This window comes from Pteropus medius, unplaced genomic scaffold (genome assembly GCF_902729225.1).
Source record: "Pteropus medius unplaced genomic scaffold, Ma_sr-lr_union100, whole genome shotgun sequence".
In the NCBI taxonomy this organism is placed as follows: Eukaryota; Metazoa; Chordata; class Mammalia; order Chiroptera; family Pteropodidae; genus Pteropus; species Pteropus medius.
In genome coordinates, this window is record NW_024349802.1 from 9,167,537 (window position 1) to 9,180,539 (window position 13,003).

General features: G+C 32.9%; 1 protein-coding gene and 1 pseudogene across 5 annotated transcripts in view; one reads left to right on the forward strand and one right to left on the reverse strand.

Annotated features, from left to right (window-relative positions):
* The window catches only part of FAM13B (family with sequence similarity 13 member B), a 72,048-nt gene that overhangs the window by 19,778 nt on the left and 39,267 nt on the right, over nucleotides 1–13,003 (reverse strand). For all 5 annotated transcript variants that reach the window (XM_039836108.1, XM_039836106.1, XM_039836110.1 and 2 more), the window contains one exon: nucleotides 1,019–1,086. In XM_039836108.1, the coding sequence (XP_039692042.1) occupies nucleotides 1,019–1,086 (68 nt within the window). The remainder of the gene's footprint in view (nucleotides 1–1,018; nucleotides 1,087–13,003) is intronic.
* On the forward strand, nucleotides 7,687–7,805 carry LOC120581702 (uncharacterized; annotated as a pseudogene).

Below are 13,003 nucleotides of genomic sequence, written 5' to 3' on the forward strand. Positions count from 1 at the left end.
TTACAATACATCTTTTAGAAACATCTTAAAGAATCATATAACTGAAAGATTATAACATATCTGCTTCAAAAAATATGTACAGGATGTTTAAAATTCAAAACCTACCCAAGGACTTAAAACATTCTAGGAAGCTTCTGCTCAAAAGGACTCTATCTACTGAGTATCTGTGAAGACTATATTGCTGAAATACTCATTGACTCAGGTATCCGCCTCCCATTACTGCTGGCCAAGGAGGTAAACAAGCACCAGCAGCATCAGTTGAATATGCTAACTGAAATGTCGTATTTGAAAAGGACAATAAAATATTATTTCATTCAATATGAAGAATACAAAACAAAAGTAACAGACGAACTAACAAAACAAAACAAACTCATAGGTAGACAATAGAATGGTGGTTACCAGGGGGAATGGGTGTGAGAGGAAGGCAAATTGGGTAAAGGAGGTCAATATATGATAATCAAAGGAAACTAGACTTTGGGTGGTGAGCACGCAAGAGAGTATACAAATATCGAATCATAATGTTATACACCTGAAATTTATATGTTATTTACCAATGTAATCTCGACAAACTTAATTTTTTTAAAAAAAGATGGTACTGGGACACACCAAGGAGAAGAACAAAAACATTCTATATATATATTTGTTGAAGCAACTATGTTATAATCTTTCAGTTAATTATCCATGGTTCCAAGACCATGAATTAACTCACTAAAAGGTATACTCAGAGTATCAATACATTCCTAATTGTTCTACAAATCAAATTAAAGTTTTAAGTGTCTCCAAGAAGACTGTGTTCTTCTCTCTGAATATTTTCCAAGTTATAACCAACATCTGAACCTGCACGCTGTCTGAATATTTATGCACATTTAATATGCTATATGTTTATCATTTAAATGAGAAGCTTTGTTTCTTAGATTATATAAAATGTCATAATAGTCATCTAAAAATTTCACCCCAAAATTAAAGAGCTCCAAATATCAAAATGATTAATTAATTAGCAATAAGAGAAAATGCTCACCTCTCAAGGCAGCCATCTTCACTATCACCATGGTCACCACATGGCTCTAACAGTATACCACCTACAGACTGACAAAAAGAACACCACCAATGTATCAATGGAACTCCCAATACTCATTTATGACAGGAAGTTTCTAATCTCAATTAGGATAGTAGATTACAAATTAGTCAAGTGCCCCCCTTTAACAATTTATAATAGTCTGTAGGTATTACCATCACTATATAGAGAATAATTTATCTTCCTCAAAACCTGAAGGAAGAAGGGTGTGGGTTGAGGGGGATAGAGGGGGTAGAGAAGGAGAGGGAGAGAGAGAGAGAGAGAGTGTGTATGTGTGTGTAAAATGGAGACTCTGCATTTCTCACTACCCTATTAAGTAACAGGTATTACTACAGCTATCACATTCCTTTTCCTTCTTTAGAATTCTCTTCTCCCAAAATGATAGTATTGTGGTCCCACTTGCCAACTGAGCCACAAATACAGAAGTTGGTTAACTTCCTAGCAGGTAAGAGAGGAGTCATAGAGTTCACCAGATTCCTTTATCATAAATATTTGAAATAATTGTAAACGTCAGAAACACATAAAAACTCTCCTCCATTTCCTAGTGACACCATCCTATCCCTAATTCTTCCCCAAAATAAATACCTACCAAATCTAACACAAATTGTCCTGTGCATTACTACAAATTATAAACTTTTTAATGTTTTTGACGACCACCTCTGAAATCAACAAAAGATTCAATTCTTCTTAGATTCTTAATAAACTACCACTGGTCCAGTTTTCTTTAATATGAAAGTCCATAATTATCTGAAAAAAAGCTAATAAAATACTTCTCCCTTTTTCAACTACATACTTGTGAAACTGAATTGTCTTCATACACCTCAACAAAAGAACCTATATCAAATGACTAAATGCAGAAGCAGATATAAGAATCCAACTGACTTCAATTAAGTCAGACAGGCATTAACAATATTTATAAGTAAGTAAAACCATGCAACTTCTCAAAAAAAAAATTAAATAGTTGCTTTTTATTAAGAAAAAAAATAACCTTATTTATGTTACCTTGAGTGAGTTTATCATTATGTTTAAATGAACTAATAAAGTTTTTAAATTTGTTTTAATTTCTAATATGGTAAATACTGATAGATATACCTATGCAAACAATAGCTTTATGGGATCCTCAATAATTTTTAAGAGTATAAAGATATCCTGAGACCTACGGTGTGAAAGTCACTGATCTAGAAATTGACTTCAGCAACTTTCATGCTCTGGAATACAGCTTTACATGCTTAAATATGAAGGTTCTGGGCACATGAAATAACCATTATTCTGACCCAATATTTAAAATGAGCCTTGGTGTTTTACTCAAAGAACCACATTCAAGTCCCAGCTCTACCTTCTTCATCAAAAATATGATGAACATAATAATCATCTATGTGCCTATCTTATAGTTACTGTAAAAGTTTACTATTTACAGAAAAACTATAAGGTTCTATTATAAAAGCATAGTATTACATCACCAAGTCTTATCTAACCTACAATTATTTTTACTATGAAGTTGAAACAAAATAAAAAACAAATATAATTAATATCCATTATACTCTCCAGTCAGATTTAGCCAACATAAGTCTTAACAAATAGTGAAAAGCAACAAATAAAAAGGCAATTACTGGCAATATAAAAGACATGTAGTGACAGAAGTAAAAAGACCAGCAGCAAAAAAACAGATGAAATTTAGATCCAGGTGCAGAATTGTGCTCTATATTATGTCCCAGGACAAAGAAAAATAAGAGTTATTAGAGTCAGGTTAAAATATAGCCAGGTTTCAATTTAACAGAGAAATATACAAATCTCCCTTTGGAAACTAAAATATGTTTCATCACTGAAAGAAATTTTACTTCCTCTGAATTTATTCTAGGTAAAACATTCATTCTTTTGTAAGCTATAGAGAACTTTGGTGGTGGCGGTAGTAGTATGGTAGCAATAGTGGGGGCAGCAGCTACAGCACAATCATATTGGCAGTGTCTTAGGGGCTGTCAGGACTTACTGCCAGGAACTAATTAAAGCCTGATGGGCATTTCCATAATTTCTCTAGTACCCACCCACTCCTTAGCCATTCATAATTGGTGCTTCTACTCTGCTTAGTTCTGCATCTTCCCCTTTCCACCCACTTAGTTTTTTTCAAGCATGCTAGTTACTTCTTTTAAATAGGCTAAATATCCTCCATTCCATTCTGTACATTTCCTTTGCATAGCACACCCTTACAAAGGAGTACATTAAATATACTTCAATCTAGCCTAATTTCTTCCATCGAATTAATGTAGTCAACACTGATATGGTCTCCACAGCAAAGGATATCATGAACAAAATGAAAAGGCAACCTACAAAATGGGAGAAAATATTTGCAAATCGTATATCTGATAATGGGTTAATATCCATATAAAAAACTCATAAAACTCAATAGCAAAAAAAATCCAATTAAAAAATGGGCAGATGATCTGAACAGACATTTTTCCAAAGAAGACATACAGATGGCCAAAAGGTAGGTACCTGAAATGATGCTCAACATCACTAATCATCAGGGAAATGCAAATCAATCAAAACCACAATGACAGCACATCACACGTGTTAGAATGGATATCAGCAAAAATACAAGAAATAACATGTGTTGGCAAGGATGTGAAGAAAAGGGAACACTAGCCCACTGCTGGTGGGAATGTAACTTGGTACAGCCACTATAGAAAAGAGCATGAAGGTCAAAAAATTAAAAATAGAACTAACAAATAATTACCAGCAATTCCACTTCTGAATATTTATCAAAGGGAAAAAAAACATTAACTTGAAAAGATATCTGCACACCCATGTTCACTGATGCATTATTTAGAATAACAAGGACATGGAAACAACCTAAGTGTCCATCAATGGATGAATGGATTTTTAAAAATGTGGTGTATATATACAATGAAAAATTATTCAGCCATAAAAAAAAAAAAGGAAATCCTGGCATTTGTGACAACATGGAGAGACCTTGAGGGCATTATGCTAAGTGAAATAAGTCGAGAGAAATACCGTATCACCTCACTTACACGTAAAATCTAAATTAAAAAAAAAAGAAATCATAGATACAGAGAACAGATTCACAGTTGCCAGAGACGGGGGCTGGAGGCTGGGTGAAATGAATGAAGGTGGTTAAAAGGTGCAAACTTCTAGTTATAAATAAAACATAGCTGGGGATATAACGTATAGCATAGTGACTACAGTTAATACTGTACTGTATATTTTGAAAGGTACTGAGAGTAGATCTTAAAAGTCTCAACACAAGAAAAAAATTTAACTATGCGTAGTGGTGAATGTTAACTAGACTTGATCATTTCATAACATATACTGAATCATTATACTATACACTTGAATCTAATATGTTATATGTCAATTATATCTCAATTAAAAAAAAGGCAAAACAAAACAAAAAATCTTAATGAGTAGTTGTTTCAGTCGGAGGTTTTGAGTATTTCTGTAACTGTTTTTAAAAAACAAACTGATATGGTCTCGTAATATAGTACAAGTCAAATTGACAGCCATCTCTTCCTCTTAGCTATCTGCTGAGTTTCTCAAGCACTTCTGGCCTCAAGTTCTGAAAGGGGGTAATTACATGTCAGTAGTTTCTCTGTGTTTAGAAGATATGAATAATTGTACACTTTGGCAGAGCACGACCAATGAAGGCCTGCTAATCCTGAAATAGATTGATTTTATGAGAAGTTTGCTGATAAGATCAAGTATTTTTTATATGAATACTAATCAAGCTACTAGTTTCCAGAGTTTCAATCCCCAAAATAGTACAAATTGTTATACAAATTCTTGTATATATTTAGAAACTGACAGACCCATCTCATCATATCAATAAAAACATCCTAAATATTTACTATAAAGTCCAATAGCATATTTAAAAATATACTAATTTGCAAAAGACATACTAAAATAACAAAAGACTGTTACTCAAAATATAAATGGACACTTAAAACAATCCATTTAAAAAATGAGCACAAGACCTTCATTCAGCAAAATATACAGATGGCAAATAAGCCTATGAAAAGATGCTGAACATCATTAAATTATTAGGAAATGGCAAATTAAAACAACAAGATACCACACTACACACATATTCTATTAGAATGGCTAAAATTCAAATTACTGACACCACCAAATGCTACCAAGGATGTGGAGCAAAGGAACTCTCATTCACTGCTGGTAAATGAATAAGAAACACATTGAAATTTATGCAGGCATTCAGTTCATAATAAAGGTGGCATTTCAAATCGGTGGGGAAAAGATATTTATTCAAGAAATTCATGTATCGGGAAAACTAGGTAAACATCTAGGAAAAAAGCTAAATCCATTTTTCATACCTTAACAATGATAAATTCTCAATAAGCCAAATATTTAAATGTGGAAAATGAAACCACAGAAGTATTTTAAAAGAAGAAAATTAGTTTATAATCTGAGATTATGGAAGATCTTTCTAACAATGACATAAAATCTAAAATCTTTTTTAAAATGCTGATAAAACAGAATAGTATCAAAAATTACCTTAATAACAAAATGGAAATATTTGCAACTGATCACAAAAATGGGGGGGGGCTATTTCCTTAGTAAATAAAAGGTGCCTACAAATCAAAAAGGCAAAAGAAAACCCCAATAACCTAAAAGAAAAATGTGCAAAGGGTATGGATAATTGGAAGTAGAAATGACTCAATGTTTCTACAGAAATGTTAATGAAAATTACAACATACAAGTTTCTCTTACCAGGGTGTAATAAAAAAATCTATTATTGGTAAAGGTATTATGAAATAAGTATTCCTATATATTACTAACTGTAAACTGGTTCAGTGGAGGGCCACTTAGCAATATATGATAAAATTACAAGTGCTTAAACTTTGACCCAAAATTCTACTTCTAAGATAGCTTTGTGCAAGGTGAAATGGTATATGTACAAGGCTGTTCACTGCAGCAATTTTTAGGATAGGACAGTGATTTTTTTTTTTTTAGAGTTTTATTATATGTCATTATGGTAGAGTGGAGATTAATATGGATAGGGATAGAGAAGTGACTTTTCTATATATGTGTTATATATAAATTTAAAAATTTTAACCATCTGAACCTATCCCTTTCAAAAGACAAATATATAAAAATTGTATTTTAAAGCTCTATAGAACAAAAATCAATTATTCATACACATAAAGCATTTAGTCACTCAAGATTCCTTAAGATTAATTTCACATTGGTTAATCACTGGGGAACTGTGGTCCGACCAGCAGCACCTAATACTCTTCGGTTATTTTAAATGTTAAAAAGTAATCAAGTTTTCTTATATTTCAAGTCATTTTCAGAGAAACAATCTTCAAAATTATTTTTTGTAGCTAAAATTTTGACCTTCTTACAATATTTCTAGCCCAGGGGTTGGCAAACTATAGCCAAATACAGCCTGCTGCCAGTTTATGGTTGTAAACTAAGAATGATTTTCAAATTTTTTAATGGTTGAGGGTTGGGGGCTCAAAAGAGGAATATTTTGTGACAGGTGCAAATTTTGGAAAACTCAAATTTCCGTGTCCATACATAAAGTTTTATTGGAACACAGCCATGCTGTATTGTTTACATATTTTCTATGGCTGCTTACGTGTTACAACAGCAGAGTTAAATAGTTGTGACAGAATGTAAGGCCCACAAAGCGTAAAATATCTATAATCTGACCCTTTCGGAAAAAGTTCACTGGCCCCTACTTTATCCAGTCTTACAACTTCTCTGGAACTCCAGTTACTTTCTATCTAAGTCACTTGAATCATTCCAGGTCACAAAATTTGTGTTAATCATCAACTTTTTGTCTTCCAGGAAAACAAATTCTGTAAGATAATGTCAAACATATAACCTTTGTTTGAGCAGGTTCACTACAAACATGTCATCAAATTTCAGCTAGACCACTACTGGTATTCAAGCACTACAGATGCACTTCTGCTTGGTCTCTGTTCTATGTGATTTCTCTCCATGGAGGCTCTTATAAAATTTTAACCAGCTTCTTCAAACTCCAAACTCTATTCCTGTCTTCCCACCCTCTAAGGAGGAGGCATTTCATTTTTAAATGGTGAAAACCATCTGGAGTAAGTTCCCCAAATGCTTCCTCCTTCAAAAGTATTCCATATCTCCCCTTCAATTGAGGATTAAAAGTAACTTCCTATGTTGGAAGTCACTCAACCTGTGCCCTGAATCATCTTTCCTCCACCCCCTACCTCCAACTTCCTCTCCTTGCAATGTTCCAGTAATTACCCTGTTTTTCTGACTTTTTTTCAGCCTCTCCCTATCAGTGACTGATTTCCATCCTTCCAACCAACGTGTTCAAATCTCCTTCCTATAAAAACAAAACACACAAAACAAAAATTCTTCTGAAACCAGACTACCTCAACTGTTCATTTTTATTTTCAATGCAAAAACTTGTCCAAGGCATTTCGCTTTGCTGCCTCTACCTGCTCATCTAACATTAATTCCCCAACCCTTAACATTAGCCTTTTTCTTTGAAATCCACTACCCTACCAAAACTCCTCGTTTTACCAATAATTTATCACTAAATCCAATGAATTTTCTTTAATTGAAATTCGTCTAAATTATTTGATTAAAAATCAAAAGATTACAGCCATACCACCCTGAACAAGCCCGATCTCATCTGATCTTGGAAGCTAAGCAGGGTCGGGCCTGGTTAATACTTGGATGAGAGACCACCTAGGAAGACCAGGCGCTGTAGGCGTAAAAAAATAAAAAAAATAAAAAAAATAAGAGCTTGTAAACTGACAAGGTCCTTGCAATCTGTGAAGTCAACCAAAGGTTGCCTTGCCTAAAAATTAAATAAATAAAAATAAAAATAAAAATCAACGGAAAGTCAGAAACCTAAATGTAAAAGAGTATACTGAAGTAAAATCATAATCTTATCAGCCACAGATGGCCAGTGTAAATGTTTGTTGCACTTCTTAATCTTTTTGACTAAAATTGAGACTGAATTAGTTCCAGCAACCTACACTTTGATTTTTTTCAATATAACTTTACATAAGGACTATTACAGGTCTTTAAAACATTATTTTTAATGCCTCAACAATATCCCATTTATGAATATACCATGATTTATTTGACCCCTGCTAGTTAATAAAAATTTTTTGTTTCCCATTTTTTTCTACTGCAAATAAACCCCCAATAAGAATTCTAGTAGACAAATCTTTGCATGCTTCTCTGATTTGTATGTATTTTCTTAGGACACAGTCCTAGATTTTGAAATTTCTAAGTAAAGGGGACTAAGGGGGATTTTAAGGTCTTTTGTTCTTATTTTCAACATGTTTTCAGGAAGTTGTAGTGGTTTATATTCCCAGTGTCTGTGTCTAAGACTGCCTATCTCACCTTATTCTCACCAGCATTAAATATATCATTCCTGGATATTTTTTAATTTTTTTGTTCGACATGAGGCAAAATGAGGGTGGAGCACTGTTTCCTTAGACTTTTAACCTCAAGCAAGAAAATAAATGAAAATTAAACTTACTCTTGCTATTTCTACACATTTGCCTCCTACTCTTTTATTTTACTTCTACAGTATAACAATTTTCTTCCTAAAATATAGATCTAGTTATAAACTGCCTTTGCTTCAAAGTCTTCTATAACTTCCTTCTACTGAGAAGATTCATAATTCTTAATTAAGATCGTGTTCCAGCCTTTATACGACATAAATCTATTAAAGTTTCCAGAATTATCTTCCACAACATACCCTCCCAAAATATCCTGAACACTATATGACTAGCATTGTTTCACTAACATCCAATATCTTCCTTAAGTTCTACTCCTACTGTTTCTTTAGTCTTTTCCACAAAACTCTAACAAAATCTAACCTCCATAGGTCAAGTTCAAAAATTCCCCTTGTGGGGTCAAATATGTGGTGACAGAAAGAAATTTAACTATGGGAAGTGAACACACAGTGTAAATATATATATGCCTTATTGTTAAAGTATACAGCTGAAACAATGGATTTCATTAAATTATTTAAAAAATAATAATATAAAAAAAGAAGTACAAATTGCTGGTTATAAAAAAAGTCATGGGACGTGAAGTACAGCATAGAGAATATAGTCAATAATATTGTAATAACTGTGTATAGTATCAGATGGGTGCTAGATTTATCGGGGTGATCACTTCGTAATTTAAATAAATGTCTAATTGTTATGTTGTACACTCAAAACTAATATAATATTGTATGTTGACTGTAATTGAAAAATAAGTTTAAAAAATTACAACCAGGTGCTGTAGGCATAAAAAATAAAAATAAAAAATAAGGGGCTGTAAGCTGACTATTTGAGGTCAACCAAGGGTTGCCTTGCCTAAAAAAATAAAAAATAATAAAAAACAAAAAATGAAAAATGAAAAAAAAACAAAGAACAAAACAATTACAAAAATCCCCCTTGTGTCAAGAAGCCCTCCATAATTTCCCTGTCCAGAAGTTCTTCTTCCTTCTCTTCTACGAAATTATAGTACTTCATCTCCACCTCCAACAGTATTAGTTATATTCTATATTATAAACTGTGTGCATTTACAATCTAGATTATCAAGTCAATGAAAACTTAAAGCTGGTGTATTCCTATTTATACTTCCAAGTAACTAGGTATTATACACTGCATTAAGTAAGCATGTGCTCAATTGAACTGACTTATTCAAACAATAAGAATATCAGTCTGCATCTTAGCTGTCTTTCAAGGCCAAGAAGCCATCTCCCATTAAGATTTCCTAAAACTAGATACAAATCAAGTCTCAATAAATTTAAAAACATTGAAATCATATCAACCGTCTTCTCTGATCACAATGGTATGAAACTAGATATCAACTACAAGAAAAAACTAGAAAATACACAAACACATGGAGGCTAAATAACATGCTACTAAACAATGAATGGGTTATTAATGATATCAAGAAAGAAATCAAAAGATACCTAGATAACAAATGAAAATGAAAACACAATGACTCAAATTTATGGGACACAGCAAAAACAGTCCTAAGAGGGAAATTCATAGCAACACAGGCCTACCTCGAGAAATAAAAAAAAAAGCTCAAATAAACAATCTAATCTTACAATTAAAAGAACTAGAAAAAGAACAGCAAACAAAGCCCAAAGTGAATAATAGAAAGAAGGAAATAATAAAGATCAGAGAGGCGATAAATGAAATAGTCAAGAAAAACAATACAAAAGATTAATGAAACCAAGAGCTGATTCTTTGAAAGGATAAACAAAATTGACAGACCATTAGCCAGACTCATCAAGGCAAAAAGAGAGAGGACTCAAATAAATCAGAAATGAAAGAGGAGAAATAACCACGGACTCCACAGAAATACAATGGATCATAAGAAAATACTATGAGCAATTATACGCCAACAAATTGGACAATCTGGAAGAAATGGACATATTCCTAGAAACATACAATCCCCCAAGACTGAGTCAAGAAGAAACAGAAAATCTGAACCGACCGATTACCACCAATGAAATTGAATCGGGTTATCAAAAACCTCCCAAAAAGCAAAAGTCCTGGACCAGATGGCTTCATAGGCAAATTTTACCAAACATTCAAAGAAGAATTATCACCTATTCTTCTCAAACTATTCCAAAAAAGCCAAAAAAAAGGGAAGGCTCCGTAACTCCTTTTATGAGGCCACTATTACCTTGATTCCAAAACCAGGCAAAGACATTACAAAAAAAGAAAACTATAGGCCGATATCTTTTATGAACACTGATACAAAAATCCTCAACAAAATATTAGCAAACCGAATTCAGCAATACATTAAAAATATCATACACCATGATCAAGGTGGATTTATTCCTGGGATGCAAGGTTAGTTCAATAGCCGCAAATCAATTAATGTGAGATACCACATTAACAAATCATATGATCATATCAACAGATGCAGAAAAAGCGTTTGACAAAATCCAGCATCCATTTATGATAAAAACTCTCAGCAAAGTGCGAATAGAGGGAACTTATCTCAACATAATAAAGACCATGTATGACAAACCTACAGCTAACATCATACTCAATGGGGAAAGGCTAAAAGCATTTTCCTTAAGATCAGGAACAAGATAAGGATGCCCACTTTCAACATTCCTCTTCAACACTGTATTGGGAGTCTTAGCCACAGCAACAAGACAAGAAAAAAATAAAAGGCATCCGAATCGGAAAGGAAGAAGTAAAACTCTCGTTATTTGCCGATGACATACTATATAGAGAGAACCCTAAAGATTCCACCAAAAAACTGTTAGAACTGATCAATGGATTCAGTAAAGTAACAGGCTACAAAATAAATATTCAGAAGTCAGTGGCATTTTTATACACCAATGATGAACTTTCAGAAAGAGAAATTAAGAAAACAATCCCATTTATAATTGCATCAAAAACTATAAAATACCTGGGAATCAAATTAATGAAAATGAAAACACAACTTATCAAAATTTGTGAGATGCAGCAAATCAATGCTTAGAGGGAAATTTATAGCACAGAATGCATACATTAGAGAAAAGAAAGATCTAAAATCAATCGTTTAAATTTTCATCTCAGGAAACTAAAAAAGAAGAGTAAATTATATCCAAAGAAATGAGATTTAAAAAAATAAGAATTAAATCTCTGAAAGAATTAAATCTCTGAAATTGTAAATAGGAACTCAATAAAGAAAAATCAATGAAACTCAATGCTGGTACTTTGAGATCGATAAAATCCATAGCTTCTAAGCAAGCTAGTTAAGAAAAAGTGAGAGAGGACATAAATTACTAATATCAGAAATGAAAGAGCCCATGGACATTAAAAGGATAGTAAAGGAAGACTATGAACAAAGCTATGCTCACAAATTTGATAATGTAGATGAAACGAACCAATCCCTTGAAAGATAGTCTGTAAAAACTCACACAAGAAACAATCTGAATAGCCCCATATTATTAAATAACTTGAATCAATAGTTAATAACCTTCCAAAACAGAAAAGTACCAGGCCCGGATGGGTTCACTGGTGAATTCTACCAAACATTTAAAGAAAAAATTATATCAATTCTCTACAATCTCTTTCAGAAAACGGAAGAAAGAATACTTTCTAACTCATTCTGTAAGGCTAGTATGATCCCAATGCCAAAATCAAACAAAGGTATCACAAGAAAATCACAGACCAATATCTCTCATGAACATAAATGCAAAAATTTTCAACAAAATATCAGCTAACAGAATCCAAAAGAGTATAAAAATAGTTATACACAACAACCAAGTAGGATTTAGCCCAGGTATGCAAGGAGAAAGGAAAGCCTCGTCAATAAATGGTGCTGGGAAAACTGGAAAGCCACCCTGCAAAAGAATGAAACTACATTGTTGTCTATCACCACACACCAAAATTCACTCAAAATGGATGAAGGATCTGAATATAAGACCTGAAACAATAAAATGCACAAAAGAAAACATAGGAACATTGGACTCAAGGACATTGGACTTCAAGAGAATTTTATGAATTTGACCTCAAAGGCAAGGGAAGTAAAAGCTAAAATAAGTGAATGGGGCTACATCAAACTAAAAAGCTTCTGCTCAGCAAAAGAAACCATCGACGAGGTAAAGAGACAACCATCTGAATGAGAAAATGTATTTTCAAGCAATGCCTCCAATAAGAGCCTAATATCCAAAATATACAAAGAACTCATATGACTCAATAACAACAAAAAAAACAAATGATCCAAAGAAAAAATGGGCAGAAGACCTGAAGAGACACTTCTCCCTAGAGGGTATACAAATGGCCAACAAATATTTGAAAAGATGCTCAACATCGCTAGCTATTAGGGAAATGCAAATCGAAACCACAATGAGATACCATCTCACACCTGTTAGAATAGCTATAATCAACAGGACAAGTAATAACAAATGCTAGAGAGGATGTGGAGAAATAGGAACCCTCA